At 40.1% G+C, this 19,205-nt stretch overlaps 2 protein-coding genes across 3 annotated transcripts in view; one reads left to right on the top strand and one right to left on the bottom strand.

Annotated features, from left to right (window-relative positions):
* The window catches only part of ELP4 (elongator acetyltransferase complex subunit 4), a 133,281-nt gene extending 114,663 nt beyond the window's left edge, over positions 1–18,618 (bottom strand). For both annotated transcript variants that reach the window (XM_041461740.1, XM_041461741.1), the window contains exons 1-3: positions 18,345–18,618; positions 11,443–11,478; positions 2,062–2,183 (exon numbers count right to left, since the gene is read on the bottom strand). In XM_041461740.1, coding sequence (XP_041317674.1) covers positions 2,062–2,183; positions 11,443–11,478; positions 18,345–18,516 — 330 coding nt within the window. In that variant the 5' untranslated portion in view covers positions 18,517–18,618. The remainder of the gene's footprint in view (positions 1–2,061; positions 2,184–11,442; positions 11,479–18,344) is intronic.
* The window catches only part of IMMP1L (inner mitochondrial membrane peptidase subunit 1), a 32,124-nt gene continuing 31,508 nt past the window's right edge, over positions 18,590–19,205 (top strand). The window contains exon 1 of the mRNA XM_041461743.1: positions 18,590–18,643. The gene's annotated coding sequence lies outside the window, so the exon portion shown is untranslated. The remainder of the gene's footprint in view (positions 18,644–19,205) is intronic.

The raw sequence follows: 19,205 nt of genomic DNA, 5'->3' as shown, positions 1-19,205 counted from the left end.
GAGCTGAACATGCAAATAGACTGACCACACCATATGGACATTTAATATGGACACACTATGGACAGTTAATGAACTGCCTTTATGAAACATCCCAGCTAATTAGATACTGGCTGTGGAATGTATTGAATCCATACATGAATTTTACAAAGTAAAACCCAAGCATAAGGTGTAATTCAGGTTGATATCTGCCATGTCTGTGTTACCTATCCAGTAAAGAATACAGTCCCATCAGATACTGAAAATCAATTAATTACTAATCTCATTAAATGAAGTGTCATGTTATTCAATGGTCAGATAGACTATATTAAAATCCCAACTTTGTGGAGTCATCCAAATCCCAAGCAGCTCATTTTTACGACAGGAGAGATCTTCTTGAAGGACCTGAAGGTGAAGGTTACTTCACTGACACAACACAAATCAGAGAAATTAACTCTGCTGTGCCTTGTCTGCTAAACAAAGGAAATGTTGAACAGCCAAGGTGAGAGTAAACAGCACAGACAAGAATATTGTTGGATACCCAAGGGCACAAAGGGAGGCAGAAATCAAAACAAGATGATAACAATGTCCCTCCATTTATAGTCTCCTATAGCAGCACCACCATGGAGTTACAACAGAGGAATGCAGCATTCCTGCCTAGTGTCCACCCCTGGAAATTAAGAAGCAAAATTATTCCATATCAGACAACAGAGCAGGGTAAGGCACAGCAAACTAACTGAGCCCAAACTCAAAGTGGTACAAGGTGTACGGCAGACGTATGTAACAATGTCTGCTGGTTATCACATAAAGGCGTAAAGGAGCCAGAAAAAACATGACAGGCTCTGAAAAACTGATTCAAAAGTGCATGAAAGAGAAACAGAATGTACATTAGCCACTCCATTTTAAGAAAATTTAATGTAATGCAATAAAAACACTAATTTGGATAATTAAATCTCAATGAGAAAAACAACTGCAACAATCATGTTGTATCATCAGGAGTTGATTATCAGTTATTTAAAACCACTTAATTAAAAATATAGCACATTCCTATGTAATTTGTACTTGAAAATCAAATTTTAACCTATTTGTTTAACCTTTATTCTAAACCACAAGTGAGAAAAAATTTCACCCTTAAAAGAACCTTCTTTAGGTTTAGGAGCATTAAAAAACTGATTTTTCACAACCACAACAGTTCTATTTCATTAAGAATATACTTTTTCCTGAATACTGAAGACAATGTTCAAGAGGGAAGGCATAGAATTTACCATCCCTAGGTAGAAAAACAGAAGAGTAATCATTTTGTCCAGAAATAGTCTCTGAAGACACTTAAGGAAATAGCCAGACTTCACTTGATGCAGAAGTAATCAGGAAATTATATGTTACTTCTGATATTAGGAAAACGCAGCCTCAGAAAGACATAAAATATTTAATGAAATTTTGTAAGATTATCCTCACACTCCAGCACTTTTTGCACTGTTGATCAGCCTTTTTCCCTTATCCAATTTTCTCATGACAGAAACTATCAGTGTTTGATTGGGTGTCCACTGAAGTCTGGAGGGATCCTTTCTGTATGACTTGATCCAAAGCTGACCAAGTTCCCTAGCACAAAAAAGAGTCAGAATGCAATGTAAGTGTAAAGGAAATTGTAAAGATGTTCAATGATGTTTTTATTTTCTACAGGAAACTACAATAAATATCCACAAAAACTGTACGCTGTTTCTACCACAAAATACTGCAAGAAGCTTAACTACTCTTCCTCCTGGGCAGGAGGAAACTCTAAGCAGTTGGGTTTTCTGAAACCACTCCACTAAGCCAGTGGAATAAAGAAATAAAATAAAGAATAAACAGGTTCCAAGCCTGATTTGGCCTTGGGAGGATCTAACTCCACTGTCCATAGATGGGATGTAGAGACCTGAATTTAATTCCCAAATCTGTCTAGTGTACATACTCCTGTACTTCCCAACACATTCTTATGAATCACCAAGATTAGTTCATTTGTTGCTATACAATATATACACTTTAAAATGCAATTAATTAATCAAGACATTACAGCTTTACTTATCAAAAGCAATGAGTCTTATTTACCTTCAAAATGTTGTCAGGATGCTCTTTGGCAGAAGCAACAAACAGGTCATGTCCACAGACAATTCCCTCTGCGAGAAAATACTTGAACAACAAATTGGAGTAAAGGCCATATTTATCCTCCTCTGTGAAAACAAGAATGGTTGGATTTTGTTTTGTTAGATAAATTGCCCACCTATAGGTTCACAACACTGTAAAAGGTCTCTTTGGGTCTATCTCCTGGAGTATAGAACTTACAACAGAGATCAAAGGTAAAACAGGACTCCAAAACTTTTAAAATAATGCTTGATAATACTGCATTTCAAAATTTTCAAGCCAGAGGAAGAGTCCTCAATCAGGCATTTGATTCTAAGATATGGATGGGATACAGCCTCCTACAAGACTTCCCATCAGTATCAACTAAGATGGCTGAATTTATGGATTAATGGAATTTCCTTAATTGCGAACTATGTTAATATTTATATTCTTAGTGCTTAAATACTTGCTTTAAATATTTGTTACCTGATGCTTTTCAAAATTCATCCATATTTGGCATGCTAAACCTATACAGGGGTAACATTCAGAATAGAGACATTCTTATGTCTGCATTTATTCCAAAGCTATGAAAACTACAAAAACCAATCGGATATACTGAAGAAACCAAACAATTAGCAATGCTTTTTCTGAAACCTAACCAGAGCAAAATCAAAAGAAATTCAAAAGACTCATGAATTTGCAGTTTAAGCAGTGAGACAATATTTGTTAGCAGGCATTGTGAATACTGGCCCACTGAAATGAAAATACAAACTCTGACTTCAGAAAGAGCAGCATTTCCTTCAGCTTCCCTGGTGCAAGTTAAGTGGCAGGAATTACCAGAAACAGGAAGTCCTAATGAACTCATACAATTAAAACTCAGCATAACTTCAAGGTATGACAAGTGGATGTGTGCAAAACAACTGAAATCTGAACCACCTGTGATGTTCTTTATTTGTAGGAAGTACCAACAATAGCACTGTTAATGCTTTTTATGTTTTTTGGGAGAAAAGTAAATGTGCTACATTAGGTTTCACGTTTTCAACTCAATCTGGCAGCTGGAAGACAACACACAGGGATGTTGAGGCAGAAAAATGCAGAGATATTTCTTTATACAGAGCAAACAAAACTCAGTCTATTCATTGTGTGACTTGGAAAATGTTCCCTAACTACACATGTGAAATAGTAAAATTAAAAATAAAAAAACAGTAACAAAGAGAGAAAATGAAAATGTTGTCATTCATATCCAACTTCCAAAAAACAGTAAAGAGGAAAATAAAAATATCTTTGACATGTACAACAATCAAAATGAATCAATGGAATGAAGGAGAAAAGGAAAGTGCATATCCATAAAGAAAAAAGAAAACTAATAGCAATGGGAAAACTTAGGAAACAAATCACAGGAAAGTATCATTGCACTGCTGCACTACTAACATCTTGCATGTGTACTGATACTCTCAGTGTTTAGATTAACAAGAAATTCAAATCACCAGTGTTCAAAACGACTGGAAAAAAACCCAGTTCTCCAAGAGATATTCCCCAACCTCCATGGGATATTAGGCAAAACAGAATTTATTTCCTGCTTTTTTGAATTTCACTTTTAAATTTAGTACTTGGGGTAGTAGAGTCACTAGAAGTTACTCTAAAGCAGTGGCTCAAAACAGAGAAAAATATTTCATAATCTAGTCACTAAAACAGGAAATTACATAACACTGCATATCCAAATAAGCCAAAGGGAATACAATAATTACAACACTTACTACTAGTAGTAGCCACTCTGCAGTTTGCTGTAGAGTCTTAGGGTTTTAAGTACTTAGATTGCATTAACAGAACTTACCTTTGATAATGTTGACCTGCTTAGGAGGCCATATTAGCCTTCAATGTACTTGCAATAACACACTGAATTTTTTTTTTTTTAATAAAGGTCTTCTAACAAATATGGACAGTTATGAATCACAAAAAGCACAGGACTGACAAAATCTTACTGGTGACACTATTGGGTTCCTTGTCAAAATTTCATCAGGATGGATTTCCAAACTGCAATTTACTTGAGAATTTGGAGCTTTTAATTAAATATTAAATACAGTTTATTCTTGCATCCTTACAAAGCCATTAATAGTGTTACTGAAGAACTGTTTTCCTGTTAACTCAGTGATGAGACTGAGGATGTAGAGCCAGGTATGAGCCAAGGCTCAATCAGATAGAACTGGAACACTCCCATTGCAGAAACAAAAGGCAGAATGGACACTACCTAAGTTTTGAAGAAGCATTATGGTCATATTTTGTAAGTAGTCTTTGTAGCCTGCTTAAATCTTAAACTGTTTCAAGAGGGAAATAAAACCCTTGTGCTGAATAAGTGTCCCTTGTAACTGGAGTCCAGATCACTGACAGCTCCTGCCTCCTCAAACCTTGGCTCTCTCCAGTTATTCTTACTGCTTTATCATCAGCAATATATTATTCACACTATATTGATTTCCATGTGCTAATCTCCAATTATGAAGCTCTCAATTTAAGAAGCAAAGACCTCTTGAAAGTGGCAGCATGAGCTCTAAATTTTTTGTTTTGAATTGTCTGAGGTACCTGAAAGAAGCCACCAAGGCTCTCCTGTAATCACATCACTGTGGCAGATGTCACTGGAGGGAGACAATTTTGTTAGATCTCTCTCCCTTTTGAACAAAAGGGAAAAAGAACACTCGTCAGGCACTCTGGAAGGATCCTCAGCTGCAACATTTACATCATCCTTGCTGAATGAAAAATGTTGGGTTCTCAATTTTAACTGCAGGTTAAAGTTCACCTTCTTCACCATCTGAGGCACAGAAACACTGAGTTGATATGTACTTAACTGACGTTTAATGGAATATAAGAAAATATCTCGTTTAGTCCAAGAGCTCTACAGCTTCAGTCTGTGTACACAACTATTTTTAGTATTAATTATTCCTTAGAAAGTAAAGAATGGCACAAGAAACTCAATTCCTTGTGCCAAACATCACAGAGAAACTCCATAAACCATGGATACGTACAAGAAATCATACGATGTGTTGGTGATTATTTAACTAAGCTAAGAAGCAATACAGCTGTAATAGCTAAGAATTTTTCTCAAATTTTACTTGAAATGCTGAAATGTTGAAAACGTATTGTAGAAATAAAGCAACAAAGAGCAGGGATATAAAGCTTTTAACTGACTTATTGACAATCAATTCATTTTGTTGACTCGCTGATTAATTTGTAATATATCAGGGCTAGAGAGGCTCTTACACTGCCATATCCTTCCAAAATATATCATGCAAAACAAGGAATGTTCAAATAAGCAAATTAAAAACACATGCAATGTTAAGGACACATCATTTTAACATAAGCCTTTCCTTTCTTCTTAAATTGATTTTCATAAGAGTAAACTTGCAGTAAAAAAATTAAATTAAGAATTGGAAAGTGATCTAAATATAAACCACCTCACAGTCTCCTACAGTACTCTGAGGATTAGATGTGTCTCAGAAAGCCTTTACAGTGTATCTGGAATTGTTAAAGTCAATGCTTCTGTAAGAATCCCTCAGTTCTTCAATTTGTCAGATAGAGGATGCTTTTTATTGATTCATTTCTAGGTCACTAAACTTTTGTGGTATTCAAAAGATCTAAAGTGCATCCATATGGGGCTTTTCTGATAGCATCCATTGTACCCTGGCTTCAATAGTTACGATACTATTCTAAACCAAAGGAGTACAGCTTCCTTCTTGTAAAGAAACAAACAAATCACTTAGCACAGGTACTTCAGCAGCTCACTGATCACTTTCATAGAATCCCAGAATGAAATGCTTTCCTGAGAATGCTTGGACTTAGCATGTGAATGGCTAGGATAAATTTTCAACTGTTACCTTTATCTTTTCAAACTCCTCCACACCCAAAAGAACTACCTTCACTCAGGACATGTAGAAACTAACACTTCAGATAATTTTAGTCAATACCTAGGACAAGCCTGGCCCAAATCTTTAGTCTCGGCCTCTGGCCCTTCATTGTGAGCTTCACTTCCAGCTACCAAGGCACGTAAACAAACCAGACTCTTGCAGCTGCAGCACCTTTTCTGGGTGCAGTCCCAAGTCCCACGGCACTGTGCAGCTTCTGATTCTTTTGGAACAAAGAGTGCTCTCCGGCTAAGCAGCAGGTGAGTAACTAGTGAAGTGTGAAACTATACAAGGAAAAGAGATGATTTACCTAGAAGTTACGTGTATTGTCTCCAGGACAAAAGCTCTTCTGATCCTACAGATAAGGACATAAATAAAACAGTCTGTTGTGACGGCTATCCATGGGTCTCTTTCCACATGAGCGTGCTTTCCTGGCTGAAACAGTCACGGAGAAAGAGCAGGACTGTCACTATGATCACAGGGAATTCCAGCATATAACCTTGTAGCTGAACACTAAGGATAAAGACCAATTCCTAGGGTCTTCCTAGGGTCAATTTAGGGGTATTTCCAGCATGCACTGTATAGGCTACTGGGGAGTCTTGGCTTGTGTTTTTTTTAGGGTTGGGACTAAATTAAATTAATTTCTTGTTGGGACTCAGATGTTTATTAGTTCTCATTTATATTACAGTCTCACAAACTGACTTCTACAGTTCTTCACTCTAACAAAATAAAAATGGAGCTGTATCTCTCTCTCTCTCTCTCCGAGGTCTTTTAAGGATAAACTGTCCAATTAAGAAATGACACTTAAATTATTTTTACTTTTAACCAATAACGAACTACACATGTGCAATGTGGACTTTTTAATCTAATTATACAAAACCACTCAAACCCATGGAGAAGGTGAAGGACCAGACCCCACCCTAAAATTTCTATCTTGTTTTGTATGTATTACTATATTCTAAAACTTTAAGTTTTCCACTGTGCAATATCACACACTTCTATTTAAACTACACACTTATCACTTTTATCATTCAGTTTTGGAAGTCTTTTCTACAGTCTTAGGTCAATGCAGTGCTCTCTTGGGGGTCAGTGCCTGCCAGCACAGAAAGTCTGAAATTCTCAGCAACCAGGGTTCCAACAGGCTACCAAATACGTAAGAGACATTGCTCCACACCTGTCTGTAGCTACAAATCAAATAAATTCATGGCTTGTAGAATTAGGTATACAATCTTTAGGCTTTTATCTAGGGCACAGAAAACAAAAGAGAGCAGATATGCATGAGGCACTGTAAAAATAGAATTTATTTAAAAATTAAGGAAACAAATGTAATTGCAGAATTATTGATATGTAATCATGTGACTTTAAGGAAAAACTCCCTTTGCACAGAGGCATTCATGTTCCAGGAGAGGGATGCAGAATAAGGACTAGACCGGGAAGACAAATAAAAAGTCAGGAACTTTTTTATTAAAAATTTTTTGATAAAAAATACGGAACAAAATCCACCATAAGGTAACAAATATCATACCTGTAAATACTGTATTTATAATACCTGACTTTCAAACATGACTATATTAAGCAGCATGAAGGTCTTTGAAAAACTCCAGTGGTCATTTGTAGTATAATTGCTCAAAATGATGAGAGCTGTAAGAGGAAAGAATAAGCCTGCAACAATGTAATGTACAGATGGCTTATTTTTTTTTTCTCTCTACAAAGTCTAGACAGGTTGCCCTAAAGCTGCCAAAAGCCTGTCATAGCCTATCAGTATTGATAATTTTTTTACCAGATAGATAGCTCTACATTGTGGTCCTGTGACCTAAGGTGTGTCTTTCTCCAGCTATGAAACATCTCTCTAAATTGCTGCAGGTTATAAAACGAGATTATTTTAATAATCTCAAATTCCATTTAAAGATACTTTTCTAATGTCCACGTTTACTAAGCTTGAGGGGATATACTTTGTGTCACTTGCATTTAATTAGCACATGCCACACCAGAGTTGTCAAACACATAAGTTACAATATTTGGCATTTAGCCATACTTCAGGAAGGTGAATTCTGCTAACTGGTATTTTGTAGAATTATATTTAGCAAATCACTGTTTTGTACCTCTCTTGAGATTATCTTTTTCAGCTTTAAAAAGATGATAAATTCAGTTATATTGACAAGTGAAGAGAGCTCTTACCAGTCAGGTTAAATTGCATCCCTAACAAAAATAAAAGTAGCTAATTAAAGTAGCTGAAACTGCTTCAAGGCTTAGAATGTGCAAGTACAGACCTGCTTTTCACCAGAGAATTTTAACTTTTAATAACTGACCTCAGCTACCAACAAAACCCCTCCTACTGATAATCTTTAAAACATTTAGCTGTCAGTGACCTTGTCAAATCTGGGGCTTTTAAAGGTAAGCAAGAATGGGTTCTTGCAGGGTGCCCAGGACACCTCCAGCGAGGGTGCTGTAGCTCACTGCGCAGAATGCTAACAAAGCTTACCTTTAGAAACAAAGTAACAATTTTAAATTGTTAAAAAAACCCACAAAATTTTATCATTCTATATTATCATATTGTATATTAATATAGTATTAATTCTATAGTACGATGCAATATTAATTATATATATTATACATAATTATTATTACAATACAAATAATTCAAAACCAAAATATCTTCCTGGGCTGGCAAAACACACATGCAACAGCTTGAAATACACTGGAGGGGAGAGAGGAAGAAGTGTGCTTGTTTTACGTGTTTGCTTTGAGAAGGGGGACTCTCCTGGGAAGCTGATTTTCTGCAGCAGGTTCAGATAAAACCAAAATGTGGTCTCACATCCATACTGAACAAGCTGCTTTGATGGGGTTCCACATCAGAATGTTTCTTAGAGACACACTACTGTAAGATTTCTTTTAAACTAAAGTACTAGTTAAAATCCTAATTCTTGTTAGATGAACAAACCTCAGGAAGTCTCAAGCTGCTCTGGTAGGTAGGATCTTCCATGAGAATAGTGCTTCAACTCTCTAATTTTCATATAATTAAAACTGTCAAAAGAATATACTATAGAATTAAGCTCAACTGAAAATCACAATGCTCTTTATTATGAATTGAGTTCAAAAAACTTGCACACTTCTATTTCAAACAATATTTTACAGTCTTATCAAGTAACCTGTGCCATTACTACATCTTCAGAACACAACAGTTCAAATAAATATTTTAATACCCTGAATCTACTATTATTTGGTTAAATTAACCAAGATAATGAGTCAAATAATGAAGACGAGCATTTAATTTGCAAAGGGAGCTAAGCTAAAAGTAATTCAATTTATTCTCACCTTAGAGAATGTTGAAGGAAGGGGAAGAATTTAACCTTTTTGTAACACTTGGAGTACAACACAGAAAGATCTTCCTAGGAGGTTTATCACTGACAGCTTCAATCCTGATAATATTAAGCTTGTCTAGACTAATCTCATGACAGAATTTCTTGGTGTGCTGACAGGATAGTCCAACAATGCCATTCCAATGTTACCTGCACCAACTTTAAAAATCAATCTCCAAATTTTTAGACTAATGAGTCATGAATAAATATAGTTCCTGCTTTAAGACTTTTTGTATATAATTATTTGTTTCTAAATAACATAGGGTAAGTCTCATTTGGGAAAAAATTCATTTCCAGATGTAAAGAGACATTCTCAGGCTAAGTTTCAGGTCAGATCACAAATACACAACTAACACACAAGATAAGCAAATTCAAACCTACCACTGTGTATGGCCAGGTATGCACTCAGAAGGAACAAAGTTCAGGCAAAAATCCTTTCAGGAAAAATCTTCCATTGAGCCATCAGCATCCACATGACTGTTTTTCACATTCACAACACCTTGTGGTGAAATATTGCACCACTTCCATATAATGACAATCTTCCTGCTAGTGGATTCATTGGATGCCACCCAGCCTGTCTACCAGAAGGGGCAGTGAATATTGTAATGGGAAGACAAAATTAATCCAGCCTCACAATCTCTGATTTATGTAAAATAGAATAGGTTCTAACTTTCTTTTCCTTCTTCCTTTACCACAGCAAGACTGCAGCTCTTCAAAACTGAAAATCTCTTTCAAACTGAAAACTGTTGGCATTAGGTAACATCAGTTATTTTTTCTGGCAAACAACTTATCAAATTACTTAATCTGCCCCACACCATACACTAATTTATATACTTTATGTAAAAATCAACATTTTCTAAGACTCAGTGGCACATCAGTAACTGTCTCTAATGGATAAAGTGCAGAAATAAAGACTAGCCTTGGAATAACAACAAGCCATAGTGAGAGCAATTATCTTCTTCAATGGCAAACAGAAAATTTTATTCAGTCTCTAGTGCAGGTTACATGAACCCTATACCAACAGAAAGGAACATGCTGTAATTCTAATAGTGGCTAAAAGAGATTTCAAATAAGTTTTCCCCAAATCCCACTGTTTGGCTCTTTAGTGTTAAGACTAATTTTTGAATTGTAAAATTCAAAATACATAACCAAAACTCTAGATACAAATTTAGTTTCCCAAGCAATGGTTGTCTTCCACAGGGAAAGTAAACATAGATTTAACCAGTAATTTTCATTCATTTTCTAAAAGGGATGACAACATTGTGGTCTGGATATTTTATCTATCTCAAGGCTGAAAAGCCACACTCTGAAGAGCTTCTACCACTAGAGACAAGCAGGCTCTTAAAACACTCTACAGGCACAACTCCTTTGAAAGCACCCAAATCACCTAGGCATGTGCCAGTCTGCTTTGTCCCTAGGCAAGGCTGAAATCTAGTCACTGCTCTCAATTATGAGATTCAAGTGCTCCTTCAGGGTGGAGATTAATACAAGAATTCTTCATTTTTCTGCTGGTTTTGTGTCAGCTCAGTCAAACAGGAAGGAAAGCTGGACAGCTCAGCTGCAATGGAGACGGTCCCAGAGAGCTGCACTGTGGTCTGTAAAGGGAATTCTGGTGTAATTTATTTAATCATCTCAGTGTGCCTCATCCACCTCCTGACAGAATGCAGGTTCCATCACCTTGCTCTCAGCTGATTCTGGCAACCAAAAGATTCAGAGGTTCTGCACTGCACGTCTTCCTCAGACAGCCAAATTTAAAAAACCCCTTTGTGATGATTTACAGTCTGAATCTAACAGCAGTTTACAAAATCTTAACTAATGTGTGCACTCTGCTACTAAGTCCTGAAATGTGCTAAATGTCCTGTTTTCAAACAGATTTCTGGGGTATTCTTTATGGGTGCTCAAGCCTGTCTAAAATTAAGATTTTGATTCACCTCCAGTAATTACTGAGATAGACAACAGTCCATTCTGAAGGCTACACAAAGTGAAGGAACCTGAGAGTAATACTTTCCTAGAGTCTGACTTCAAAAAACAGTGAAAAGAGAGGCTGTTTAATGAACAAAATAAAGAGTGAAACACTTCAGAATATGGCTTTAAGAATCTATATATTCTATACTAACCAATAAGAAGAAGGGTTCCAACAGCTACGCCTCCACCTGGAAACAAAACAAAATGAAGAATAAAGTAAGACTACACTTTAATACCATGTTAGAGAACAATTAACTTTTCTTAGTTTATAAGTCAAAGAAAGGTGATAACGGGGAATTTAAAAATATAAAAGTGAACAACATTTTAATTACCTTTGCAATACTTACTACAATTCTCTATTATGAAATAATTATACATTACATGTAATTATATACTGCACATTACAATTACTTTCACAATATACTGTACTATCATCATTGTGCTAAAAAGATCCTGCAGAGCTCTATGCAACCATGCTCAAGCACTACAGTGGGGAGGTATGGTCTGAGCCAGCAGATTTTTACTAGGATGACTCATGTGAGTAAACATTCTCCAAATCAAACTAATATTAGCTATCAAGTGATATTCCTTTGTATCAAGAAGGATATAAACTAAGTGACCAACTAAGATTTTAGTAGATTTTAGCAAATTTCCACTCAAGTCTCCGAGGAAAAATCCTGACTCCACCTTTTTCTTGTTTTTTATCTTACTGCTGGAAACTGACATGGCAGCAACACTTTCACCCATTAAAACCTGGACTGAGGGACCATAAATATCACAACACACACTATGAAAAAACATACACTACTGAAGAGATTAAAGTCCTTTATAGCAGGTCTTGGACATAACAACTCCATGAATTCCTTTACAAGGCCAGTGAAAGAAGAACTCATATTTATTTTTGGGAAAGAGTACACTGGTTTATAATCTGAATTCCAACAATTACAACAGTGGAATAACCTGAAATCAGACTATTTTGTTTAACAATTACGGAAGACTGTGACAGGAAAGCTAAAAATCTCTGGAAGTGTACAGATGGCCACAGGTAATGAGCATACTGAAGTGTTTTGCATGGAAACTGCAGGAGTTATTGGTTATTGTTGTCTGCAATTCACCTTTTAAATCAGGACACCTCAGCTGCAATGGAGATGGTCCCAGAGAGCTGCACTGTGGTCTGCAAAAGGAAATTCTGGTGTAACCTTGCTTTAAAAGGTGTCCTGATCTAAAAGCAACTTAGGAGCAAACTAATTGATGAATCCCATCAGCACAGTATGCAAATCTCCAGAAGTCAATTCTGGACTGCACAGATTGACTCCAGTGAATTGGATCTTTCATTTTGTACATTTGTAAGACCGCAATAAACTCCACTAGAAGTTGATTCCAATATGAGTTGGATCAACTTCTCAATCTTCAGCTTTGCTAGTGGGACTACAAATGCCTGTCCTGTCTGTAATGTTGATATACCCAAAAGGAAGAAAAAAAGAAAATTGCTCTCCCATAGGCCAAAAAATGCTAATATTGTTGCATAACAGCACCTGAATTAAAATCAGAACAGGATCACTTTGCCATCATGCACCACAATTTGAGCAGTACTGGGCAATGAAAGTGCTTAATCAGCTACTAATTTCATAGTTACAGAGAAGCAGATGTCTCAAGCAAAACTCCTGAGTCAAGATGTACAAATGCTTCAATATCTACAGCAAGCTGATCAGGTAATTAAGCATTTTCTAGATATTAAAAAAACAAAAACAAAAACAAACAAGAAACCAATTTTAACTGCTGTTTATCAGAAAGGTAGAATCACTCATGAAATCCCCATGTCCTAAGCCAATGATTTTTGTTCCATTTATTTGTTCAGGAGATAAATGCAAATGAACCCAAAAGATGTACCACAGGGGAAAGCAAAAAAAAGACCAAAATCTGAAATCATACTGATGTTTGGCATGCTTCCAATATGCACTGCATTTAAATCGTTCAGGCAGCCAGAACACTTGGGTTCCTAACAACAGTTGTTTAAAATGAGCACATGCTCTATACAGCCCATAGGAAAGAAAAGCTCCAAATGTTGAGATTTTACCAAATCCTAGGGTGACATAGAAAATATGATTAAAGCAGCCATAAGTAATGTATTAGCTCATGGCAATAAGAACTTTAAAACCTTGGTCAGAAAAAAGTTCACTTGTAGCCAGACAGAAGTGGTGTCTCTTCTGCTTTTACAGTGAATTTGTTTGTCAAACAGTGCAGCCAAAATTCTCTCAAGCTGCATTTTCAGATCATCAATGGTACTCTTCTACCAGAGCTGTAATATATGTGCACATACCCTGGATGCTAAAGGCAAACTTAGATCTGTACTTTATCATTGAGTGGTTTGAACAAATGTCTTCTATTAGAGAAAATGCAAAACTATTGCAGTTACCATGGTTACATCTTCATATTACAATGAGCAACAACACCAGTAAATTAAACAAAAGGCAACAGGAAAAAATAGCAGGAATGCTAATGGAATCAAAAGGAAGAAGCAAAATCTATAAGTTTCCCAAGAAAGCTGCTGTGAACTTGTCATTCTTCCTAATCTCACTATTTTCATTTTTCTTTGCCAGTATCTAAGGCAGTACAGTTTATAAAGATATAAGCAAAACTTGTAACTTTCCACATTGCTACTTACAAGAGAGATTTAAGACCTTATGGAGAGAAACACAACAAACTTTGCAAGCTGAGAAGTGCCCAGATTGTTTCCAAAGCATATCCCTGACCTTTTTTTCAGCAGCCTGAATCAACACATTTAATACCAGGCATGTGATGGTTACATTACACAACAGTTGCAGCTTATTGCAGAGAACTGCCCTGGCACACATCAGGCATATATGGCCCATAAACCTTGAAAGTAAACTTATATAAATAAATATAAAATATTTAGAACTATAAAATGTATGAATTTATAAAATAAAAATAAACATTTATAAAATCAATAAATAAAGTCTGGAAGTGCAGAATGCCCTGATGCTAACGCTGCATTTGAAATCCAGCATTTATCTACCACTTCTCTTCCAAAGGAAATTCACTCCTTTAGAGTGAGCCACATCAATGTAACAATCAGCTGGCAGGGTGAAAGACTCCTTGGAGTCTTTGCCTTTTCCTCTCTTCAGAAGGTCCACATTAGACCTGTGTGTGATAACACCATGCTTTCCCTCACTCACAGGCTGCACTTTCATACTTGGCAAATAACTGTGTATCTGGGTTACAGATTTTGAACACAGCAAAGTTAAACTCAAACCTAAGCCAGAGATCTACAAGACTGCCTAGTGACTGTTACAAAGTATGTCTATGAAAATACCAGACTAAAAGAGTTCATGCTAACTTCCATTGGGAATTTATACCAAAAAAAAGACTGCCCTCAGATCCTGGTGACAATAAAAATTGAATATTTTTACAATCAGTTATTGGATTGCAAATTGCCCACTGCTAGTGGACAACACAAAAGAAGAAAAACACCAGTATTCCTTCAGAAAAACATAAACAGCATTTTGCAACACATTCGTGAAGCATTTCCACACCCAGAAAAAAGGCACAAAGCAGACCAAGTCAACACCTGTAGAGTCACCAGCACAGTGGGCTGCACTGATGCCTCAGGTTTGGCTTTTATATATCTCACATTCTGTGCTGCTTTGGTGTGTGGGTCTGGGCTTCACATGAGGGCATGGTGAGCTCTGTGCACAGAGCAGGGAGACAAAACAATTCCTGCTCCAGCTGGGCACCAAGGACAAATGATCCAAATCTCAGCCCCAAGAGCACAAACCCCGTGGGCTGGAGAGAGAAAAACAAGCAGGATGGGAGTGCAGGGGCTGAGCTGGAATTGGACACTGAACTGCAATGTGCACATGGAGCAGAGCTGATCCCAGGGAGAGACCCCGTGAGCGCTCCTCGTGCATTTTGGGACCATTTGGGTTCATCTTGGGTGCAGCCCTGGCTGGGCTCTTGTGCTGCCCAAGGTGGATCCATGGAGGAGATCCTTGGAATGAATCCCTGATTTATTCTGGAACTCTGTCCATCCTCTGCTTTAGCTCAGCCTTCTCAAGGCATCAGCACCATCAGAGGCTCAGTCAGATGCTCGAAGGATGCTCCCCTTTACTCAGATCACATCTGGAATACGAGGCCCAGATGACTTTGAGCTCCTCCATTCAAGAAAGATTAAACTGAAGTGAATCCAGGGAAGAGAATGAAAATGGGGCAACAGATTCAGGAGAAGAGGCTGAAGGAAGTGGGCTTGCTCAGCTTGGAGAAGAGAGGAAAAGCTGAAGGCCCTGGAGTGGTACCCAGGAGAAGCTACTGACACTCTGCTGGAACCCTGGTTACTGAGGATTTCAGACTTTCTGTGCTGACAGGCACTGAGCCCCAAGAGAACACTGCACTGACCTGAGGCCGTGGAGAAGGCTTCCAAAATGGAATGACAGAGCTGGGGTTGTGGGTGTGGAGTTTGAAAAGAAGTGTGTAATATCACAGGGTGGAAAACTCAGAGTTTAAGGGTTTAGAATATAGTAATATATATATAAAGCAAGATGGAGGTTTTAGGGTGGAGGCTGGTGCTTCACCTTCTTCTCCATGGTTTGGGTGGTTTTGTGTATTTGGATAAAAAAAGTCCACATTGTGGGGCACACATGGTTGATTATTGGCTTAAAAGTAAAAATAATTTAGGTGCCATTTCTCAATTGGACAGTTTATCCTTAAAAGACCTTGTAGAGAGGGAGAGATACAGCTCCATTTTTAGTTTGTTAGAGTGAAGTGCTGTAAAACTCAGGTTGTGAGACTGTCGAATAAGAACCAATAAACATCTGAGTCCCAACAAGGAATACCCCCTCCCACATTTAATCCTGACCCTAACAAAAAAGAAACAAAGACTCCCCAACAACAGCTGAGCTCTTCACTGAGGTGCACTGAGAGGGCAACAAGCAACAAATGGGAGCTGAAACAGGGGAGGTTCCCAGTGGATATAAGGTAAAAGAAAATTCCCTACAAAATAAAACTGAGCATTGGACAGGGTTACCCAGAGGTGCTGCAAAATCTCTGCCACTGCAGATTTTCCAGTGGACAAAGAAAGCCCTGAGCAATTAGCTCTGAACTCAGGCTGCTTTAAGGCTGCAGAGGGGAAATTCCTGAGGTCCCTCCTCAGCCTTCAAAATCAGTGATTCTGTACAGTTCACCCAGCTGGAGGTGTGTTCCAACAATGCCTGGCATCAGTGGGAACTGGAGTCTAGTCAGCATGCTTAGCATGAGTCTTTCCTGGTGTCCACTCAGCCTTCAAAAATCAGGGATTTCAGGGCTAGGAGGTTACCCCAGGTTTAACACAGGAACATAGAGCCTAGGTTTCCAAAGATGCCACAACCCAAAAAGACATTTACGAGTACTTTCAAAAGTTTTTGTACCTAGGGGCAAGGAATTTCCTTGATGGTGAAGTATAAATATCAGTAAGCTCAGGAAATTGTAAAATATTTAAAAGACAAGGAAAATGTAGAAGGGATCCTGGGTTTATTGGAAGTGTCCTCAGTTTCCATAACAAACCAGTAATTGTGTTAGCAGGTGCCTAGAATTTTAGGAGACTGCCACCATGGGAGCTGTCTACATCTTCTGAGCCATGCTGTGCAAAATGCACTGTTTCTAAAAGGGAATATGAACGGGAATATTCAACGCAAATCTGCTTTTCATGCAATTAAAAGGATTCACAAATTACACTCACTTAATGAAATATTTCTCTCTCAAGCAGGAAGAGCTTCCTCCACAATGATCCTAATCCCTGATGAAAGTGCAGACACACACACACAAAATGACATACAAGCTGCAAAAAGTCCTTTATACAAGGGATACAACTTTTACATTACCATTAATCATACAGAGCATCCCTAGAGAGAAAAGTGGCATATTCTGTGTACTCCAAGGATGACTGAACCAAGCTAAAATCAGGCTGTTCTCACCTAGAAGTCCCATGTATGTACATTAAAGATGCACTGCAACCGTGTGCAGAGTTAGAGGATCACCAGATAAACCACGCTGTTTACACCAGCAAATGAATGAGCCCCCAACCCAAGCTCACCACACGGATGATACAGCAGCAATCTCAACAGCGAGTCCACGGGACCATCTCACAGCCCGACACTGACAGCAAAACCAGCGTCGCACCAGAGCAATTTATCTAAGGGGGCACTTGAACCACGCAGCCGTGGCGAGCAAGGCGGAAAAGACAAACTGAGAACCCAAGACATCCCAACCCTGCCGCGGCGGAGAGCCCGCACTGCCCCGCGTTAGTGCGGGGCACACGGCTGGCCAGGGAAAGCCTGGCAGCGCACACGGCTTTCCAAGGGGAAACCCTGGTAGCAGACACGGCTTTCCAAGGGGAAACCCTGACGACACACACGGCTTTCCCAGCCGAAACCCTGGTAGCACACACGGCTTTTCAAGGGGAAACTCTGGTAGCACACACGGCTTTCCAAGGGGAAAGCTAGCAGCACACACGGCTTTCCCAGCCGAAACCCTGGTAGCACACACGGCTTTTCAAGGGGAAACTCTGACGACACACACGGCTTTCCAAGGGGAAACCCTGGTAGGACACACGGCTTTCCAAGGGGAAACCCAGCAGCACACATGACTTTCCAAGGGGAAACCCTGGTAGCACACACGGCTTTCCCAGTCGAAACCCAGCTGAACACACAGCTTTCCCAGCCGAAAGCCAGCAGCACACACGGCTTTCCCAGCCTGGCCGCCCTCCCCGTGGCAGTGCGGAAGGCCCCAGCCATGTGCTGCCAAGTGAATTTAGGGAGAGTTCCGCAAGGCTGCCCGGAGCGATGGCACCGCGGCACGCGGCCCCTCCGCAAGCTCCAGCTGGGATACACGACCTGCCTCCCCCGTCCTCCTGCCCCTCCCGCCCTCGCCGCGACCCCCGGGACTGTGGGGAGGAAGGAGAAGCCTCGGGAGCAGCCGCGGGGTTACGGGAGGGCAGGAAGGGCCTGGCAAAGGGGAGGGCGGCGGGGGCGCAACACCGGGTCCCAGTCCCGCTCCCACCAACCTAGCACACAGTCCAGGGAGGGCAGCCCGCTGGAGAGCAGCAGCTGCCCGTGGCGCACCGAGGGCCGAGTGCCCGGCAGGGCGGGCGGCCGCGGGCCGGCCCCGGGCCTGCGCTGGAAGCTGGTGCGGCCCCGCTCCCCGCCGGCCGCCGCCGCCATGTCGGGGCCGGGCATGCCGGGCCGGCGCTCCGCCAATGGGGGAGCGGCTCGGGCCGCCGCCGCCCAATGGGAGCCCGCGTTGTTGGCACGTGCGGAGCCGGGGGACGGCGGAGCGCTGAGGGGCCCGGCGGCGAACGGGGAGGTGAGAGCGGCACCGCGGGGCACCGGGGCCTTGCCCGGGGCTGAGGGGACACCGCGGGGCACTGGGGCCTTGCCCGGGGCTAAGGGGGCCGGCAGCGGGCACGGAAGGGCGCGGGGAGCTCGGTACGGCTGCTGCGGAGCGGACACCCGCTTGTCCCGCGGGGTGTCTGCACGGCCCGGCGTGCAGCGGGCCGGGGCGGACAGGCTCGCCTGGAGCGGCATCAGCCCCTCCGGAATGAGCCTGCAAGGGAAAAGTGCTTGTAAAACGTGTTTTTGTGACTGCGTGTGACATATGTGACTGTACTTGGGGTCCCTGCTTGGTTGTGCAAAGCCACGGACCTGTAGCAGGTGTGTGGTTTAATGCCTTAACTGGGGAGCAAGGTCTTGTGTCAGCGTGGACCAAGACGAAGTGTGGTAGAAAAAGTTAAAAGACATTAAAATGCTTTGACAAGTTCTAGTATGTTTGTTCTGTTCTGGTGCTCCGAAAGCAAGGGAAGCCCCTGTCATATATAGAACAGCCACTACCACAAGTATTTCTATGTTAGTTTTTCATCTGTTGGTGA

The sequence above is a fragment of the Pyrgilauda ruficollis genome, unplaced genomic scaffold (assembly GCF_017590135.1).
Source record: "Pyrgilauda ruficollis isolate IOZ18807 unplaced genomic scaffold, ASM1759013v1 scaffold153, whole genome shotgun sequence".
Lineage (NCBI taxonomy): Eukaryota > Metazoa > Chordata > Aves > Passeriformes > Passeridae > Pyrgilauda > Pyrgilauda ruficollis.
Note: the sequence above shows the minus strand (reverse complement) of the source record. Positions and strands in the feature narration are given on the sequence as shown.